Raw genomic sequence first — 21,385 nt, 5'->3', positions numbered from 1 at the left:
TGTTCCCACTGTAATTTTTGCTCTTGCCCATGTGAGGATTATTGTATGCCCTGCTGCCTAATTTCAGGACTAAAGTCCTTTTGCAGCCCTTAAATGTTAGACTGAGGAATTTGAACCAAATCTCATAACAACCATTCTGATGAATGAAAGCAAGCTAATCTGTCAGGGGCTTTGTGCTCAGACACTGAGCATAAGAAGCATCATCACAGGGGGAGGAGTGGGCAGGGAGAAAAGTACAACAGTGAATGAATGGAAATCCAAAGTCTCTGTAAATTTTCATTAAAATTAATAAAAAATTTTTAAAAAAAGAAGCAGCAGCATTGTCACTATCTGGGCTTCTTGCAACAAACAGTGATGACATAGCCCTTGGCTCATGTGGGCATGTCCAGGCAGAGGGGCCACTATGTTCTTTCTGAGATGGAGACATTCTTTTCCTTCATGTTGCAATACACTGGACCAAATAGTAGTAGTGGTGGTGCTGTACTACTTTGTAAATATTTTTGGCATTTGAAGAATTAAGCCTTCTTTCAGTGGAGGCATGATTTTAAAAGGAGTATCCTTCTTGAAAGCCGCCTTCCTTAAAGAATAGCTCTAAATTATTTTTTTTTTCTTTTCTTGAGAAAAATGGTGGCAAAGGAGATCGTGTTCTTAAAATAACTCTTTTGACCAGTGGTTATTGCAGTGGATTTGATTTGATTTGGAAGCTAATCATACCTCACTTTTTTTTTTTTTTTGTTAAAACACATTTATTGACTGTGTACATACCTCACTTTTAAGATGACTTCTGGTTGAACGAGCCCTAATGGGAGCCTAATAATTCTATTTAACTTTATTTCTTCTTCTTAGGTCACCGCTGTCTTACCCGGGAACACAGGAACAATATGCGGTAATGACTCTCTTGGAAGGTCTTAAATGCTTAAAAGAACATTAACACACATACACACACACACAAACAAACAAACCTATAATATACTGGTGTTGGCAAACTTTGCTCTGTCAATGACAAGTGTGGCCCACTACATGTTTGTGTAAATAAAGCTTTATTAGAACATAGCCATGCCCACTTGTATATTATGTATGCCACTTTTTTCTAGTATATCATAGCTGCAAATCTGAGATCATATGATCTGCAGAGTCTTAAAGATGTACTCTCTGACCAACCCCACATGTAGAGGACAGTGCTGGCTTGGTTTTGGTTTTATGATGGGTTTCTTTTTTGTTTGTTTGTTTGGGAGTTTTTATGGTTGGGTGTTTTGTTTTTATTTTTGTTTTATTTTTTTTATTTTATTATTTTTTTGTGTGTGTACCTTCAAAATGGATCTGATTGGTACAGGAGGAGATTGCCCCTCCTTGTCTAACAGAGCATCTGGTAGATTCAAACTGTGTACCTTTAGAATTGCAGTGCAGTTTCTTGCCACTAGGTATTGGGGTTTTTTGTGTGTTTACGTGGATGACTCTTAGATGGGTTTTTTTCCCTCTCTAATATGGAGGACAGTGTTGGGTACTGTTTTGCATATTTGGATAAATGTAATTTTTTTCCCCTCTCTAAATAGTATAATCTTGAATTAGCATATCTTTTAAGCCTCTTGAAAACTGTCACTTACTTTATTTCACAAAAAAAAGTAAGTGGTTTGGAATTTGTTGACAGGGGGAATGCAGAGTGTCACCTGTTTTAGAAGAGACATCCTGACAGCATTAAAGCAGAAGTCACAAGGGGCAACGAGGGAGGTTTGAGTGGTGACTCTCCCACTTAACACAGTAAACACAGGGAAAAGCCAATTGGTCATGTCTCAGTCCACAGGCCCACTTTTCTGTAGACATATTGGTTTACCTGGGCTTTTTGTTTCTGAAGAGTTTTCATGCTTCTAAATGTCACTTCCTACTGTCTCTGTCCCTCTCGCTTCTATATTTAGATTCTCCATCCCTCTTTTCCACATTCTTTCTATTTAAGTGCTAAGCATAGCATCATAAGATTTTCCGAACATGTGGAAATATACCACATTGGGGCTAGACATCGCCACTACAACCCTATCACTCTTCAAGCATGAGATTTATGTGCATTCAGGTTTTATGACACCTCAGAGGGTCACATCATTGTTTAAAGATGGACCTGCCCAGTGTTCTTGAATAATTTAGGCAGCTTAGAAATGACTCCATAAAACAAGCAAAATAGCTCATATGATGGGGAAAGGCCTTAAAATATTAAAGCCATGCTAGAAATCATGAAGGAAAATGTGAAATGTAGATAACAAAAAGCTTATGTTTGCTTGCCTTATGAGAAAGATTATTTAATACTCTCCATTTTTAGAACTAGGCAGAATGATCTGAGTAAAAGATTAACAAGTAGGAGCTGTAAATGGCCCATAAAAGGGTGGAAAAGGCCAGTCTCATCAGCAACTGAACACACACAGATAACAGAAGGCTCCCCTTTTAACCTAGGAATTGGCAGGGGTGTGCACACGCATGCTCTCTCTCGTGTTCTCATCCTCCCTCTCTCTCTCTCTCTCTCTCTCTCTGTCTCTCTCTCTCTCTCTCACACACACACACACACAGAGTGATGAAGTGATGACAAGGATGTTGTAGAAATGTGAACTTTTTGAAAGGCAATTGGAAATCACAGAAACCTTTAAAAGTCCCTTCTCTTTGAGGGCTTCAAACTGTCGAGTTGGAGATGTGAACATCTATCTGCTGAAAAAGAGGCATTTTTCTTCAGGGTGGGATGCTGGGACATTCTCAGTATTCCACAGTTCAGGGCTGGTTAAATAACATAAAAATAATGTATTAGCTATCGAATGTCTCTGCAGTGGAATATTAGATGATGTTGAACTTTTTGGGTTTTCTTCCTTCCCCTCCCCCCAAATTTTCTTTGAACACACAAGCTGGGTAAAAGCTGCGATCCCATCACAGTGACTGTGGCTTATGTTCTTGTTTTTTAAAACAGTGCCGATTGCTCTCTATCAGGTTGTATTCTGCTGACATTTTAAATTCAAAATGAAAATTGGCTTCTCTAACCCGCTTGCTCAAGTATTTCAAGTGGCAACTTTCTGCTCTTAGGTATATCTACGTGCCCTTGTGAGAAATCTTTTTAATGAAGGAAATGATGTCTTCCGGGAATGTGATTGGAAAGGCTCGATAAGCCAGTACACAGAAGCTTTAAATATAGCTGATTATGCAAAGTCTGAAGAAATTATAATCCCTCAGGAAATCATTGAAAAATTGCATGTCAATCGTATTGCCTGCTATTCTAATATGGTGAGTTGTCATTTTAAAAAACAGTAATCTTCCTATTGTTATTGTGTACCATTGAGTTAGAATCAACTCTTAGCGAGTTAGAATCAACTCTTAGCTGACCTTCCAGTCGGTTTTCAGAGGCAGCTAATTGGAAGGAGATTGCCCAGTTTTCTCCCTCAGAGCAGCTGGTGGATTGCGTTAGAGTTGGCAGTGCAATTTCTTACCACTAAGCCACAAAACTCCCTAATCTTGTTATAGAGAGATTTCTCTCCCCCACCCCCCGACACTCAGATTTCCCAATTTAGGTTTAAAGAAACTTTTTTGTTTTGTTTTCAGGTTTTTATTGGGGGCTGGAGGTGGGGGCCCATCCTCAGAGGTGCTCACAGTTTCTTCAGCCACTCCAGGCTGGGTCCTTGAGGGTCCTGGGGGTGGCTGGGCACATCAGGCATGTTCCCATCATCTTGGAGGGGCACTGGATAGCTGTAAGGGGTGATCTTGTTGATGATGGTGGCATACATGGTGTAGGGGCTTAACAAGGGCAGAATTACAGCGAGACCCGCGATGGTGAAGGACACGACCAGCACGGGCTCCTTGGGCCAGGCATTCTTGAGGAAGGCTGCGAGTCTAGTCGCCATGGTGGCCTCCACGGCGGCAGCAGGTTTAAAGAAACTTTAAAGTTTCTTTAACTACTTCAGTTGCCTGTTAGCTGCCTTTAGAAGAGCCTGATGCTTTTGGGAATCAACTTGGGACAAATGTTTAAGGCTTTTAAAAAATATGTTTCTTAGTGATCCTTAGAGATTCCTACTGGCTATTCAGAGGTCTATCTGCTTATTTTAAAATGTTGCCTTGGGAAGATAATGTTCACAGATGACCACATTTTTTAAGTGTCTGTGTCAACAGTGCACTTCATACTCTTTATTACAATAATATTTAAAAATAATATTATACTGTGTTTTTGATGAATGCTTTATTTTATTAATGTGACAAATTACATTGTTTTTTTTATATTGAACCATCCTTGCATATCTGTTAGGAATCTTTGCGTAGCCTGTTAGGGTCTCATTTGGTGCTTGATGCAGATTATTCAGTGGTCATAGTCAAATTTTCTCCAATGCATCTACATTCAATGTTTTGGTGATTCTATTTCTGGTACTTGCTTTCCTTGCCTTGCTGCCTTCTCTTTGCTTTAGAGTAAAACGTGACCATTTGGGCTCCTACAGGTGGCTTTTTAGCAGATTACTGTATACACTGGGTTGTATCGTTTATTTTGCATGGCACTCTGCTGTTTAGTTAAAGGGTGACCCTCAGGGGATTGTTTTATTTCAGAGTTTTGAGAATACCTGAGGACAGCAGTCTCAGAGAGTTGTCTGGACTTTGAAAAGAATTGTGAGTTCTGGTCTACATTTTCTCCCTTCATACCCAGGACCATCTATTGTGGGCCCCACCCAGTAAGAGCAGTCTGTGATGCTGGCTGGGCACATCTAGATGAGGACAGTAGTCTTTTTATTGTTGCCCTTGAATCAGTTCTGACTCACGATGACTTCATCTACATCAGAGTTGAACTGTGCCCTAAGGAGGAGTGAGTGAGTGAGTGAGTGAGTGAGAGAGAGAGAGAGAGAGTGTGTGTGTGTGTGTGTGTGTAAAATTGTGCTTTGGCTGATCATTTATGTGTTGTTATATGCTATCAAGTCAGAACCGACTCACAGCTGACCCTCCAGTGGGTTTTCAGAGGCTGTACACACTTGCTGTGTGTCAGAAAGCAGGACAATGACTAGGGATGATAGGAGAGTTGATGCCTTTGAGCTGTATGGTGCTGGAGAAGAGTACTGAATATACCATGGACTGCTAGGAAAAAAAACAGGTTTGTCCTGGAGAGGGTGAAGCCAGACTGCTCCTTGGAGGCAAGGATTCTGAAGCTTCATCTGACATACTTTGGACATGTTGCAAGGAGGGACCAGTCCTTGGAGAGGGACGTCATGCTTGGGAGGGTGGAGGGACAGCGCGGGAGGGGAAGACCCTCGATGAGATGGATTGATTCAGTGACTGTGGTGATGATGGTAGGTGTGTCGGAGACAAAAGATTGGCACAGGATAGAGCAGGGTTTAGGGCTTTTGTACACAGGGTCGCTGTGAGTCACAGGCGACTTGACGGCACCTAACAACAACACTCTTTACCACTACAGCAGCAGAGCTTCCTGAGCATTTAGAGTGATCAGATTAATTTCTCATTCAACAGTTGATCCACATTTTGTTTTGTGACGTTGGTTGCAGTTCTCTCAATGTAATCGTACTCTTCCCATTTCCGTCCTGAGTTTCCCATGTCCATTCGTCTGTCTTTCCCACCCATTTCTGTCTTCCGAGCATTGTGTAGAGAGGCTGGTACCACTCCTTTGGTCTTGAATGATTAGTTGTTGTGAGGAATATGTTCTTCACAAGTGTTACTGCTCACTTGGTATAGGCCTGCCTGTTGTTTGGCTGGAAAGTGATCCCTCGGGTTGAGTTCAGTTCCAGGCTTGAAGGGTATCCACGGGCATCAGTCCTGGGTGCCCCACCAGTGTCTGCTAGATCAATCAATCTGGGGCTAGTTTTTTTGTTGTTGGTTGTTTTGGTTTTGTTTTCCATGATTTTGAATTCTGGTCTGTGTTTTTCTTCCATTCTGTCCATGGCCTTTAGGACCCCACTCAGAGGTTGGCAGTGGCAACAAGCACCATCTAGTTCTTCTGGTCTCCAGGTAGTGGAAGCGGTAGTTCGAATAGTCCCAATAATCCTAGAACTGTCTCTTTAAGTCTTTGATTTTCTTCAGTCTTCTTAACATTGGACGGGGAGACTCTAGTAGTTGCGTCTTAGATGGCTGCTGCTCGCTAACTTCAAAGACAAGAGTTGTTAATCACCAAAGAAGGACATAGAACATTGTCTTTGTGAACGGTGTTATGTCAGATGTTATTCCCCCGAGACTGTGACTCCAAGCCTGGTGACTCATTCTCTCAGGTGTTTAGTTGTGACTAAGAAGTTTTCATAACTTTGCTTCCCCCCACCCCCATCAAGTTTCCGAGGCTTTAAATCACTATGCGAGGAGATTGCCTGACTTTCTGTCTTTGAGCCATTGGTGGATTCGAACTGCCGGAGTTGTGTGCAGTCTTTGGGTCAGGAGCACAGCTCTCCGTGAGCTACACCACCAGAGCTCCCCTGTATGTCCTGCTCTATGTATGTGGATTGCAGCACATACAAAGAAATAGGTAGAAATACCTTTGCCACACCTGTGCATGCTGGTGGCTGTAGTCTTCCCGCACTTGTTCTGCTTATATGTCTGCCTCCTAGATTAGTGTTTGTGGTTGCTGTTAGTGCCGGGCTGTGTGTGCGGCAGTACTTCACCTCCCTGCGCTGTCACTAAGTCTTGTGCACCTCTCAGTGCTGCCTTTTGCTTTGGTCCTGATGTGCTGTCCTCCTCCTTCTTACATACTGCCTTTTCACTTCACCCAGACAGTTTACTTCTTAATTAAGATTCAATTAGTCCTCTTAGGAGTTCTTTTAGCACCACACGGTAATTAGCCTCGAAGGGAATTAGCACACTGGCTTTTCACATTTCCAAGCCTAAGAAAACATTGTTTTGATGTGCTTGTAGTTTTCACTATGAACATTTCAGTAGAATTGAGCTATGAATTTTTGAACAGTGTTCATGCTGTCGCCTTCTTCTTTGTAATGAGCATTCACTGGGGAATTTCTTCTCATTCCACATTCCTTGGCTGTTATCTCTTGGGGAATTACGGTCTTAATGTACTCCAGAAAGCAAAACTACTGAGAGGAGGGAAGCCTGGGGCCTTCTACCGTATTTGCAAAGCTTCCATTTCCTAAAAAGATGGGATCTTTATGGCCAAATACTAAAATTTGTCTGATCTAGGTGGTGGATATAAGCTGTTCATCACATTTGTTCTATGTGTATTTTGGGGAACGCTGGTGACTTACTCCCTAGAGAGTTACACTGCTAACCCAGAAGCTTCACCTCTGGCGCTTTGAATCCTCCTGTGACTCTGAGATGAGCAGTCTCCTCCCTTGTGATTTACAGCCTCAGACACATTTACTGGCTCAGACCTATGAGTCAGTCCGACTCCATGGCAATGAGTTGATTACTTGGTTTGTGTACTAGAAATCTCATAGTGAATGTAATCTTTAAACGAAAACTAACAGCATCAACTTTAAGTTAAAAGGGGGAGGTAGTTTTGTTTGCATTTAATTCAAGAAACGGATTGCTTATTAACTTTTTATTTTGGTCTTGCATTCCAGGGTTTCCATGATAAAGTGTTAGAAGACTGTGATACAGTCCTCGGCTTAAATGCCAGTAACTGTAAAGCTCTGTATCGGAAATCTAAGGCCCTAAGTGATTTAGGAAAATATAAAGAGGCTTATGACGCTGTGGCCAAATGCTCGCTAGCCGTGCCTCAGGTATGGAGCTGATATTTTCGTTCATTTACTTGCTCAGATCTGTTGGAAAGTGACATCCAGACAGTTAAATTTTGGATGGAACTTTGAACCTGCTTCAATTGGATATAGCTGCTATAGCAGGCCCCTTTCCAAGAAATACTTCCTAACTGTTTTGTCTCTGTTCTATAGTGCATTTCATTTAAACACTCCATTAATCATATGTGCTGATGTTTGCAGGATGAACACGTAATAAAACTAACTCAAGAACTAGCTCAGAAATTGGGATTTAAAATAAGGAAAGCATATGTTAGAGCAGAGGTAAGCTGGAGTTCTTTGTATAAGATATTTTCCTCTTATTTTAAGACTTGAGTCAGTTGTTTGTAAACTAACCTCTTTTTAATTTTTTTTTTCTTTCAGCTCTCATTAAAATCACTTCCTAGAGATGGCGCTGCCAAGGTAAAGTTATTACTAATATAAGAGCCCTACTTTTAAGATAAAACCACAAAGATGAACACTGACAATTGTGCTTTTAATATTTTTGATGTGGGGTTTTTTTTATTAAATTTTAATGAAGGTTTACAGAGACTGGATTTCCATTCATACATTGTTACACACTTTCCTCCCTTTCCCCCCACCCCAGTTCCCTTTTCTCTTTGAAGAAAAAAAACTCTTTCACTGTTATACAATATCCACCCACCCTACCACCCCCCAGTCCACTTTACTATGCAGCTCTTATTCTGGACTCTTGTTGATGTGTTTATTTTTGAGACCTTTTTTATTCCTCAAGCACGCAATTGTCTGTAGCTTCCTGTCCACCTTAAACAAGGTCAGTACTGAAGTAGTGCATTTCCATCTCAAGCAGCATTTCCTGAACTCTGCTGGAAGATTTGGCAGGATGTTGATAAATATTAAGAATTACAGGGATTTGAGAATGGATGTTTCCAGGACAAGCAACAGTAATTTGGGGGAATCTTTGGGGTAAATAAAACTGAGGTGTTTTTATTTTACTGATTTTTATTTTATTTTGTTTTTAACTCTCTGTCATCTAGGAGTTCTCATATGCCAGTCTGAGTCATGGGTAGTGTGCAGAATAGGCCTTAGACCTGAGTTCTTTGCAAGTTACTCTTTGTAATTGGTATTTTCCTGAAATACTAATCCTCGGGAAATTAGTGATGGGGTAGCTAGACTAGGACCTCATTTGACACCACTGATTCGGCTTGAAAATGCCATTTATTTCTTGGATCATAATAGGAAAGGTGTCAAATTCCTGTGAAAACCTGCTTTATACTCTTGAAATGAGTTGTACAGACTGCTTTGTAGTTGCCAGTCTTGAAATGATCATGAGCCATTGCTTGCTTTCATTTCTAGGCTTCGAGCTGTTCAGTGGAAGATATCGAGCCAGGTATGTGTTCACGCTGACACTCCGTCATCACACTAGCACCCTGAAAAGTGCCAGCTCTCAGGCTGACATCTGTACAGTGTTGTCCAATCAGATTACGATATTGTGGTTAGGAATAAAGCATGCATCCTTTTGAAAATGACCTTGGTGTTCGGAGTGTGCCATCGAGCACTCTGATAGTCGCTGATGCGGTGAGGAGCACCCACCACAGCCTCCCCTTTGTCCGGTGACAGCCCCCATGGGGTGCAGGCATTTTAAGGAAGAAAACAGAGTTCTCCCAAATAATTATCTATCGCTGGACAACATGAAGGATTTTAAAAATTGCTTTTACATTTTATTTGTAATTTCTATCCTGTCGTATTAATTTCTATTTGCTTTCAAATTTTTGCTTATGTCATCTTTTCTCTTATTAACTACTGTATTAACACTGGTATAGTACAAGTACTGTGTAACAAATGAGTGCATCTTGATCCATTTACAGACTTACTAGCTCCAAAGCAAGAAACTGTTCCAGTGGTTTCTCTGCCAGCATCCAGTTTTCCCCATGAAGTTGGAAGCGAATTGGCCTCCATTTCCGTTGTGCCCCTGACTTCCCTTCTGCCCCTGCAAGTAGAAGAGAGTGCCCTGCCATCCGCAGCGTTGGCAAACGGGGGGAAGATTCCCTTCACCATGCCTGACGCCTTCTTCGATGATGGAGATATGGTCCTTGGAGAGGAAATAGACGACCTCCTAGATTCTGCACCAGAAACGAATGAAAGTGTCATGGTAAGCATCAGGGATCCTCCACTCTGCTGCTCATGGTTAGTTAACTTGGTCGTGTTTTAAAAAGAATTCAAGTGTTCACAACAAAATGGGTAGTTCCCTCATTCAACAGTCTTTGCCCTCACCAGTCCATGAACATTGGTTACATTCTTCCTATTGTGTCAGCATTTGACGTGGTCATTTTTGAAGGGAGGTGGGGTGAGGAAACCATAAACTTGATAGGTCAAGTTGGCTCCAACACATAGCGACCCCGTATAAAGCAGAATGAAACCCTGTCAGGTCAGTCCTACGCCAACCTCGGCTTCTCCACTGTGCTGACTGAGCCTCTTGTTAAAGCCACCGTGGCGCCTGTCCATTTAGTGCAGGATTTTCCTCTTTGTCGGCGACCTGGTACTTTCTCAAACCTGATGGCTTCTCCAGGGACCACTGTCCACTAATTAGCCCATTTTCCTTTAACTGATGCTGGGATCACATATTACGGAAAGCGTTTGTTTCATTCAAGTAAAGATGTGGTCTTTATAGGAAAATAACTTTCGTGACTTCTTATTCTTCAAGGATGATCCTTCAGTAACCATAAAGCAATGGCCAGCCAACTACAACTGTCTAAACATGGCCTGCTGCCTGCCTGGGTTTCTTTTACCACCCCCTCCTCCTTTCTTTTTTTTTTTTTTTTTTTTGTTGTTGTTATAATAGGATGTAGCACATCCTTTGCCGGTTCAGTACCCACTGCCTGTTTTTTGTATGGCCTGCAAACTAAGAATGGTTTTTACTTTTTCTTAAAATAATTGAAAAAGAAGGAAATGATATTTTATGGTATGTGAGAATGACACAAAATTCAAATTTCAGCATCCGTAAATACAGAGCCATACCTGTTCACTTGGATGTGGTTTGTGGCTATTTTCTTGCTATGATCACAGAGTCAGGTAACGGTAACAGAGACTCGAATGGCTACCAGGCTTAAACAATTTATTGTATGGCTCCTGACGGAACAAGTTTGCTGCCGTCATAGCATAGTAATAGGAGCAGTAAATAAGGAAGTGACGAGAGGGGTGAGTTAGAGGGAGGCATTCAAAATTATTAAGAGAATTTAACAGTTTGCTCCTTCTTAGAATAGTAGCAATAGCAGGAGTAATGGAGGTGATTAGAATTGAATTAGAGGGGGAAATGAGAGCTGGTTTCCAGGTTTGAAGAAGTAGATGATGTCTGTCTGTGTTGGACTGTCTGCAGGAAGAAGACAGGAAAGAAACCTGAGCAAAAGAGGGGGTGGGGGGTGGATTGTGCAGAACAGAATTTCAAATTCTCATGGATTCTAAGATTCTGTGAGCTATGGGAGTTAAGTGAGCCCCTGAAACTATTGCCTTGGGATAATGATAGTGACCTTTAAACCTTTATCCTAAAACATCCTCTGACGTCTTCATAAAACCAGGCATTAGTTTAGCATTAGCTAGTAAAGACTAGCTTGAGCACTGTGCCCTTTTAAGAACTATCACTGTGGCATCAAACAGACTACAGCCATTTATTTGAAAGATTAGATAGGACAGTTAGGGAGCAGCGAGCTGGTATGAACAGAAGAGAAATGACTCAGAAAAGGGCCGTTAGGGTGGTTGTGCAACTCAGAGCTTGTCATCATCGTCACTCATTTGCACGTGAAGAACAACTTGCACTGGTGTGTATTCTGTTCTCTTCTGAACAACAACAATGAATTCTTTTCTTTCTTTTTTTTTTTAAAGGCAAACACCTTAAGTTTGGGCCTTTCTATTTTAAAACTATGGTAAATACATGTGTAACACAATGTTTGCCTTTCTGATAGGCTTCATGTGTGTGATGCAGTGACCTTGATGCCAATCTTTGTGTTGCATAATGATTTCCCCATCCCTTTCAGACTTCTTCCACCACCCTGACTGTGAACTTGCTGAGTTAATTTTTATTCAACATTATAAAGTGTCAGGATTACTGGATATAATAGTTTAAAAAATAACCGTAGGTTTTCAGTGAAGGTTTATCCAGCAGTTTAGAGGTTCCCTTTCAACAACTTCTCCCAGATTGTCCAGTGACACTGGCTATGTTCTTCAAGAGCATTTCCTTTATTATTTCCATTCTGGTTGTTTCATTTCCATTAATCTAGTCTCCTTGCCCCTTTATATTCTGACCTCTGTTTTAAAGTAATTGTTGACCATTCTCATGTAGAACAGAGCAGGACTTTAGGTTTGTATGCCAGTCTGTTAATAGCTACAAGGTGACATCAGGCACTAGTTTTGGTTCAGAGTTTAGAATGTCTCAGGACAATAGTCTTTGGGGGTTGAGGTAAGGGTGCCCTCCATTCTCAATTAGTCCAAAAAAATCTGGTTTTCAAAGATAACTTGAGGTTCATGTCTGTTCTGTTTCTCCCGTTGTGTCAGTGTCTATTTCCTGTGGCCCCAGGGTAATAATTTAACTGTAGTTCACCAATCTTGTGTGGAGGTTCCTGACATTGAATTGCCTCTTTTTCCTTCTTCAGCCATCAGCGCTAGTGAGAGGACCCCTTCCGACGCCTGCCGCTGTCTCTCCTAGCATGTTCCCAGCCTCTTTGCTAGGAGCCTTGCATGTTGGTGCAAGGTATACACCTCCACCTTCCTTTTCAGAACTGTATCCACCCCTGACTTCGTCTTTAGGAGATTTTTGTTCCTCTTTGAACTCATTTTCAATGAGTGAATCCACTCGAGGTAAGAATGGAGCCGAAAATGGTAAATGATTGCAGTGGGTTTTCTGCAAAAGAGAAATTTGTGTGTGGCCATAATTTACAAGATTCTAGGCAGTAGATGCTTGAATTAGGTTCATTGCAGTTAAAATATAAAAACTAAGCTAAGCCTTTAGTTTTAAAGCCACCTTGACTTAAACTGTGCCGTTGCAGGGATCAGGAAGCAAAGGCTTAAGAATAAGACAATGTGTGGCACAGCTTATCTCTGAGTTTAGCTATAGTCATTTGCAATGTTTTGGGACAAAACGACTTTTAATGTGTTCTCAAAAAAAAGTATACCCCATCCTAAAGGGTCTTATGGACAGACTCTCCTTTTAAAATCTGAATTAGGCAACCATTGTGGGCCAACGTGTAAAATACAAAACTTAAACCTATTTATTTTAGGCCTCATCTATTGAACTCAGTCAAATGTGGCAGATGCCTTAATGTTTTAGTGGATTGTTATATAGACTTTCCAATCTGAGTCCTGTTTCTGTAATCCTAAATTGACTTTATGCTTGAAGAAATAATGTTAAAAACCCTTGTAATTATGGTTACATGGTTAAAGGGACACAATTTAAATAATTGATTAAAAATAATTCATGCTATGGGAGGCAGGACAGAGAAGAAATCATTTGAGTAGTAGACTAAAAGAAAATTGAGCTTTGCTGGGTAAGGAGCTGCATGGCCAACCCAGAAAAAAATGCAGATCAATCCACCATCTGCTCCAAAGGAAAAAGATTGGCGATCTCCTCCTGTGACATTTACAGCCTCTGAAAACCCACTTGAGGCTCAGCTATGGGTCCGTTCTGACCCCACAGCACCTAACAACAAACAACAATCTTTTCATGAACCTTTTTAATAACTTTTTTTTTTATTTGGACCAATGTTTTAGAAGTAATTTTTCATTTATTTGGTAGTGAGTTGCTGCTTTGCATTTTAAAAAGAAGCCCTTTGCCCATTTTGAATGTGATTTCCCCCCCTCTTTGTCTTTTTAACAGTCCCATTTTGTAGCCCTTTCTTTAGCTTCTTTCTCTGAAAACAACTTTTTTTTATTGGCATACATGTGACTAAGTGTTGCTTATGCCCCTCGTTTCTGGGAGAAAGGAAAAACTAATGCCCAGTCTCTTCTATAGTGTCAGTGTTGAACAAGATTGCTCTCTGGAGTTGGGGTGGGAAAGTGGCGTGGGAAAAGCCAGCCTCAGTAAGCCCCTGTGAGCCCTGATATTCTTAGTTCATGATTAGAATGAAAAGATCCATTGAAATGTTTTTGTTATTTCAGATCTGCCCACCTCAACTTCTAGAGAGGGAACACCGCTTAACAACACAAATTCTTCCCCTTTACTTGTAAGTGCCACTTCCTTTTTGTAAAAACCTCACTTAAATTGAAAAAAAGATCTTTTACTTTAAGTTACTAAGTTACTTGAACGAATGTGATGCTCTCCTTTAAATCTCATATGTGCTCTGGGAAATGGTGGCGTGGGAAGGCTTGTCTCGGACCTCCAGGAATAAATGTTCTGTGTTTGGTTGACACTGGATCATGAGACTGGCTATTGAGGTGTTAAAGCCCATGAGAGGCTTTAACACATCGATAAAACAAGGACACGAAGGTCAGGGCGTGCAACTATGTGTACTGTTGAAGCAGAACAAATCACCTGTTAGCAATTCAGAGAGGATAAAGAAAAAAAATACCTCAAGTCCAAAGAAGAGGAAAACAGACCGTTTTATACAGACAAGCATTGAATATAGCATAGTACTATCTTTAGTTTGTGAAGAGTCTCTTAATTTTCAGATGAATTCCATTTCCTTCTTTAGTTGTTGTGTGGTCCCATTTAGTCAGTTCCGACTCATAGAATCCCTGTTCTATACAACAGAACAAAATGTTACCTAGTCCTGTGCCACCCTCACTGTCATTGCTGTAATCAAGCCCCATGTTGCAGCCAATGCATCCATCCATTGCATGCATCAGTCCAGCTCATGCGTCAGTCCAGCTCATGTATCAATCAGTCCAGCTCATGGCTCTCAGTATAGCTCATGCATCAGTCCAGCTCATGCATCAGTCCAGCTCATGCATCAGTCCATCTCACGCATCAGTCCAGCTCATGAGTCAGTCCCGCTCATGCGTCAGTCCAGCTCATGAAGTGGCTTTTTTTCACCAGTCCTCTACTTTACCAAGACTGTTATCCTTTTCTCATGGCTGTTCCCTCCCAAAGTCATATCCAAAATACATGAGATGAAGTCTCTCCATCCTCACTTGTAGGAAGCATTCAGAGTTGGTTTTCTTCAGTGGTAGTGTAATGTTTGTTGGCTGTGGTTTCTTATTTATTATTCCTCTTACAGATGAATGGACCAGGTAGTTTGTTTGCTCCTGAGAGTTTACTGGGCATTTCAACTCCATCTAAAAATGACTTTGGAAACTTTTTTGGATGTGCAGTCAGTAAGCCATCTCCGTCGGTGCTGCCAAGACATCCCCTTGAAGGAACCCATGAATTGAGACAAGCTTGCCAGATCTGCTTTACAAAAACAGGTCAGGGTCAAACAAAGGGGTAGATGATAGTAAACTAATAAATAATCCAGAAGTTTTATGAATTTGTAAATACATGTGAAAAATACCAGCTACGGGGACTATTCATCTCTCTTTTTAAGAAAATATGTATTGTCTTTATTTTGAATAGCAGAATGCACAGCCAAACCCACATCTAATCACAATGTAGACATGATCAGTTCTTACTTTGCTGAGTTCTGTCTATTGATTTGGAGCCTTTGGCGGTTGTTAGGATACTCTTCTCTTGTTTGATATGATTTTATTTACAGAATTGTGTGGAACACACTTTACCTGATTTGTGGAGCTTATTGAAATGTGAAATTTTTTGCTTTCAAGTTTATGTTTATAAAGGGTTTGGTGGTTTTCAAATAAATCTAGAATTAGGAAAAAAACATTATAAGGAATATATATGTAAACTAATAGCACCTTTGAAAATGAAAAGTATTTTCTATTGGTTTGTGTCACAATACAAATTATTTTCTATTGTCTTGATTCATGACTTTACCTCAGAATTGAGTGGATGGAATACACGTGATTTTTCTAAATTGGAACCAACCTCATTTTCTTTCATGTTTACTAATGTTCTTTAATATTTATGAGTCATAAAATTCGTTTCCTACTTGTTAAATACGAATGTGCTTGGGGAGGACTGGTATTGGATATAACTGGGTGGTCTGGCAAAACTGTATAAACCCAAAAATCTACTTTAATAAGCCTGTTTGCATTTTGGGGTTGTGAAAGTGAGGTGGGTTTTGGTGGGAATTTATCTGTTAATGTTTACTCATTTACTCATGTCCACTTGTAAATGTGCCTGTAAAATATAGGCAGTTTATTTGTGGCTTGGGTTTGGTTTTTACAATTTCTTTATATTTTTTTCAGGCCCTAAGTTAATGGATTTCACTTACAATGATAATATAGATCATAAATGTAAGAAAGATATTTTAATTGGTAGGATAAAGAATGTTGAAGATAAATCATGGAAAAAGATACGACCAAGACCAACAAAAACTAATTATGAGGGACCATATTATATATGTAAAGGTATTTACTTTAATTGCTTAATAGTGTATGTTAGTAAGTGATGGATGGCTTCCTGTATCTATTGTAAAAATTCCACTAATTGTTAATTTGAATATTTAGACATAGTAGCAAGTTACTTGGAATAAGAGATATTAGTGTTGCGGGGAGAAGGGTGCAACAATGAATGAATGGAATTCCAAAATCTCTGTAGATGTTCATTGAAATGAAAAATAAACAACCTAAATTTAAAAAAAAAAAAGAGATATTAGTGTTTTATACGGTCTTTATGATTTTTTTTTTTTAAGGTCTAATGTAAGGTATATTTTGTGGTTGTTTATGGAAGTTGGGCTTTACCGATTTTAAGCAGGAAGCAATCTCGAACTTCTGTCTCAGTCTAAGCAGAATTAGAGCACTAAACTGCAGCTTTTAAAATTGCTCTTTTCAGCCTCTTTTGAGAGGACTTGTTTTTTTCTCTTTTTGTCATGTCATACCACTTCACATGAATGAGCTAGGCATGTCTCAAATGATTTTTGAAAATTTTTATTTATTTTGTTGTTGAGAACACACAGCAAAACATATACAAGTTCAAAAATCCTTACATTTCTAATTCTTCAGTGGCTTTCCGTGATTTAGTGGCTGATTGTGTTCTTTGAGTTGTATAACCATTCTCACCTTCTTTTTCGGAATCGCCCCTTCCCTCTTGACCTGAACTTCTCCAAGACCCTTAGGCTGCGAGCTGGTGTGTGAGTTGTTGTTGTCAGTTTGATTCCGTAAGTTGTTATTGTTAGGTGCTGTCAAGTCCACTGTAGTTCACAGTGAAACTTTGAGCAGTGAATAATAGATCGTAAATTTGCCCTGTCCTCTGCCATCCTCATATTTCTAATATACTTGAGCCTGTTGATGGCTCTTAGAATGGCACAGTACTCAAAACAGGCATTTTTTTACTAGTTAAGCGAGACTATTATTTTGTTTTTAGATGAATTTAGGAGATATTTTTTATTTAAGTTTTAAAGATTCTTTTAGAGCAATAGTTTCAGGTGTTCATCCAAGCTCACTGGCTCCAGAAAGTCTGGAGCACAAAGTAATTTCAAATTCTGATCTGTATTAAGGACATTAGGGAATTTTTGATCAAAATAATGCCAGTTGGGCCCATTCAGTCTAATGATTTTGAGACATAGGCAGAGAACATGAGATTATTGAGGCTCTTTATCATAAAAAACAGCCTAACTTATGGTACTTTTCTTTTAAAAAAGTTAACACCATATCTGGATGTTATTGTTAAAATAGTAATATGTATTTCATTGAATAAAGCTCTCTGTGCCTTATATGGAAATTCAGTGACTCCCTGAAGATGTTTCCTACTTCTTGGCCTCCACAAAGCATTTGCCTGTATGCTAAATGTCTTTTAACACCCTGTCTTTCTAGATGTGGCTGCTGAGGAAGAGTGCAGATATTCAGGCCACTGCACATTTGCTTATTGCCAAGAAGAGATTGATGTCTGGACACTGGAGCGGAAAGGAGCCTTCAGTCGAGAAGCTTTCTTTGGTGGCAATGGGAAGATAAACCTGACAGTGTGCAAACTTCTCCAAGAGCACCTGGGAGAATTTATATTCCTTTGTGAGGTGCTTTTTCCCTCCGCCCTGGATTTATCTACTGTTGAAAAATTGGTGATAGTTTCTGACTTGGAAGTGTGGGCATATAAAGTACTTAGTCTAGACGTATAGTAAACATTCACTTAGTACATGGTACATGGAATTATTATCAAATAAGGTACTTTGTTGGTGTAGAGAGAGGTTAAATAATAGACTGCCAACAGAAACGTTAGCAATTAGAACCCATCAAGCCACTTCAAGGGAGAAAGATGTACCAGTCTTTGTCTGTAGCGAGTATAGCCATGGACCACCCTGTCCTGTATGGTCTCTGTGAATTGAGATTGACTTAATTACACCCAACAACAACATGATTATCAATTAGACTAATAGTTAGGCTTCATACTGAGTATTAAATAAGTATAAGTAGATATTGGCATTGGGACTAAAGAAGTATTATTCAGAGTGTAGGGTTTCTATTTTCTATTATGTTTTTGTGATGTTCTCTTTTCTCTCTCTCTATTCCAGAAATGTTTTGATCATAAGCCTAGAATGATAAGTAAAAGAAATAAAGATAATTCTACTTCTTGTTCCCACCCGGTTACAAAGCATGAATTTGAAGACAATAAGTATGTTGATAGTTTTCTCATTTTCATGACAAAGTAGATCCTTTCCTTAGATCCAGATAAAATCAGTCATAGCATCCCCTCATGCATCCCATTCTACCTTTGGGGTTTTATTTTTGGGTTTTGGAAGAAAAGAATTTTAAAATGTCTTTTTAAAAATGTCTTATCAGTGTTAGTAGATATGGCAAGGAAGAAGGGAATTTTTAAACTGATTACTTAATACAGAAAAATAATTGTTTTATAGCTTATTAGGATAGAGATTAAATTATTAGATGGCTAAAGGTCTAATTTGCTCCTATCGACCTCCAGTTAGACCAACAATAGCAGATGTTGCTGTTGTTAGGTGCCGTCGAGTCAAGTATGACCCACAGCGACCCTATGGACAGCAGATCTGAACCCTGTCCTATCCTGCGCCATCCTCACACTTTCTGACACACAAGAGTCCATAGTAACTTATTTTATTGGAAAATGGTTAATTTGCCTTCTCAGTCTAGAATGTATTATGTTTCTGCCCCTCTGCTTTCATCTGAAAAGCTGGAGAACAGGATTGAACTGTCATTCCATTTTCATTTTAGGTGCCTTGTCCACATTTTGCGAGAGACAACGGTAAAATATTGCAAAATCCGTTCTTTCCACGGCCAGTGTCAGCTTGACTTATGTCGGCATGAAGTTCGATACGGCTGCCTGAGGGAGGACGAGTGCTTCTATGCGCACAGTCTTGTGGAGTTGAAGGTCTGGACAATGCAGAATGAAACAGGTGGGTTTGCAAGTGACTGAGAGGCGTGTCTATCCTGGTGCAGTCAGGTTTGGATGAAAGGATCATTTGGGGATCTCTCCACCTGATGTTGTCAACTCTGTTGATTTTGTCCTCCACTTTAAATGATGCTGCTGTGGTTACCTCCCGACTCACAGCGACCCCATTTGACAGACTAGAATTGCCCCCTACGGTCTTCTGGGCTGAATTGTTTATGGGAGCAGATTGCCAAGTCTGTCATGGAGCTGTTGAGTGGATTGGAACTGCCAACCTTTCTGTTAGCAACCAAATGCTTAACCCCTGTATCACAGGACTCCTTTACTTCAGACTGACTGTGCAGTCACTTTTTAGAGTTGCTGGCTTTGAATTTAGACTCCTGTATTTATTTTTTTTTTATATAAGCTCATACATGTATCTTAGATTGGGAAGTGGAAAGATTAGTTAGAAGGCACGAAAGCTTTGTCAGAGTTATAGTATCATCATCCATGTTCGACTGTATTAGGCTTCATGATAATAATTGCGGAGAAGTGTTCCTCCAAGTTAATAATGACCACACTGTTTTGGTTTTGGTATTCTTGCCTTTTTTTAAAAAAATTCATTCATTGTTTCCCATTTGCCTCCCTTCCTCTCCTTTCCCCCTCCCCTAGACCCCTTTGCAAAGCACGTCTTGTTCCAGATTGTTGTCATACATGGAATGCCTAGTCATACATTCCTTTCGGACTGTTCTTTCCCTCATCTGTCCCAGTGCCGTTCGTGTTCACTATCTAGCCACTTTTTCCCTCCCTTCAACCTCCCATGTGAGCCCTGTTTTAAACAGTGACCACACTATTGTGGTGAGATGCCATCACATCTCCCAACTCACAACAGCCCGTGCACAACAGAGCAACACCTGGCCCGATCCTCTGTCGTCCGTACTGTCTCCACTGTACTGTGTCTGTTATTGCGGTCACTATATCAGTCCACCTTGTTAAGGGACGTCCTCTCCTTTGCGGACCCTCTACTTCTCCAGGCATGATGTACTTTTTCTGTGGCTGAACCTTCCCTGGTAACATGCCGGAAATACGTGAGATGAAATCTCATCGTCCTTGATCTAAGGAGCAGCCTGGCTGCACTTTGCCTAAGACAGATTAGTTTGCTTTGGTGTTTCTTTTTAAAATTTTTGTTTGTTTGGTTGGTTTCCATTACTCTTCTCTAACACCTCAATCCAAAGGTATCACTTCTCTAGTCTTCTGTATTCATTGTCCAACCTTCAGATGCACATGAAATAATTGAAAAGACCATGTCTTGGGTCCAGCATAGGTATGTTAGTTTTTAAACTGACATCTGTGTTCCTTAGCTCTTTAAAGAGGTCTTGTATCATAATGCTTTGCATGTTGCACTGCCAACTGAAAGGTCAGTGGTTTGAATCCACCAGCTGCTCCACAGGAGAAAGATGAGCGGTCTCTTCTCAGAAAGATCAACAGCCTCTACATCCTATTGGAGGGTCACTGTCAGCTGGAATTGACTCACTGACTGTAGGTTTTCCCAATGCAGTATGTCCCTTGATTTCCTGTTGCTCTGTGAGCATTGATATGGATCGAAGTAAAATAAACTCCTTGTCAGCTTTCATCTTTCCCCCATTTATGATGATACTTACTGTTTATTGGTCCAGTTGTGAGGATTTTTTGTTTTCTTTATGTTGAAATGTGACTCATGCTGAAGGCTGGTGGCATATTATTCTCTATTCCACCTAATGGAAGGTTTCTCTGTTTCCCAGGTATCTCACATGATGCTATTGCCCAAGAATCTAAACGATACTGGCAACATTTAGAAGCAAGCATGCCAGGGGCTCAGGTAATTTCTGTCCTGCACTTGGTAGCCCATCTACATACTACAAGAGCCTAGTGGATATTGGTTGTAGGACAATCAGTTAAGGTTTAAAATACAGTTGCTGTTTTAGTTTTTAATGAAATTGAGTAATTCTTGTATGATTAAAAACGATTCTCAATTTTAGTTATTATAAAAAATAAATTCCTAGAACTCCCTGAATAACTGCCAAATAAGGCTCCTCTTCTTAGCGAGCCACGTGCACAAAACAGTTGGCATCTTGAGCTTTGTGGTCTGTAGAGGTAAAAGAGATGAGCCTTATCTGTAATTTTGCTCCTCATCTCTCAGAAATCGCTATGGCCTCCCTCCCTTCTACTCTAACACATCACTTCCAGAGCTGACTTTTCATGGATTCTGATGTTTTACAGTCATCACTTCCAAAGCTGACTTTCATAAGTGGCCTTTTCCATGTTCTCTGGTTTGTGAAACTGAATTACCAGAGTATATGTATATACAATA

At 40.2% G+C, this 21,385-nt stretch overlaps 1 protein-coding gene across 1 annotated transcript in view; it reads left to right on the top strand.

Moving 5' to 3' along the window:
• Positions 1-21,385, top strand: part of ZC3H7A (zinc finger CCCH-type containing 7A) — a 34,257-nt gene that overhangs the window by 376 nt on the left and 12,496 nt on the right. Inside the window, exons 2-16 of the mRNA XM_006894492.1 lie at positions 847-886; positions 3,055-3,252; positions 7,512-7,670; positions 7,887-7,967; positions 8,067-8,105; positions 9,018-9,051; positions 9,530-9,813; positions 12,308-12,512; positions 13,809-13,873; positions 14,867-15,053; positions 15,951-16,112; positions 17,517-17,713; positions 18,209-18,309; positions 18,882-19,063; positions 20,817-20,893. Of these exons, the coding sequence (XP_006894554.1) occupies positions 847-886; positions 3,055-3,252; positions 7,512-7,670; positions 7,887-7,967; positions 8,067-8,105; positions 9,018-9,051; positions 9,530-9,813; positions 12,308-12,512; positions 13,809-13,873; positions 14,867-15,053; positions 15,951-16,112; positions 17,517-17,713; positions 18,209-18,309; positions 18,882-19,063; positions 20,817-20,893 (2,011 nt within the window). The remainder of the gene's footprint in view (positions 1-846; positions 887-3,054; positions 3,253-7,511; positions 7,671-7,886; positions 7,968-8,066; positions 8,106-9,017; positions 9,052-9,529; positions 9,814-12,307; positions 12,513-13,808; positions 13,874-14,866; positions 15,054-15,950; positions 16,113-17,516; positions 17,714-18,208; positions 18,310-18,881; positions 19,064-20,816; positions 20,894-21,385) is intronic.

This window comes from Elephantulus edwardii, unplaced genomic scaffold, assembly GCF_000299155.1.
Source record: "Elephantulus edwardii isolate Elephantulus edwardi_28Jun2011 unplaced genomic scaffold, EleEdw1.0 scaffold00145, whole genome shotgun sequence".
Taxonomy (NCBI): Eukaryota; Metazoa; Chordata; class Mammalia; order Macroscelidea; family Macroscelididae; genus Elephantulus; species Elephantulus edwardii.
Note: the sequence above shows the minus strand (reverse complement) of the source record. Positions and strands in the feature narration are given on the sequence as shown.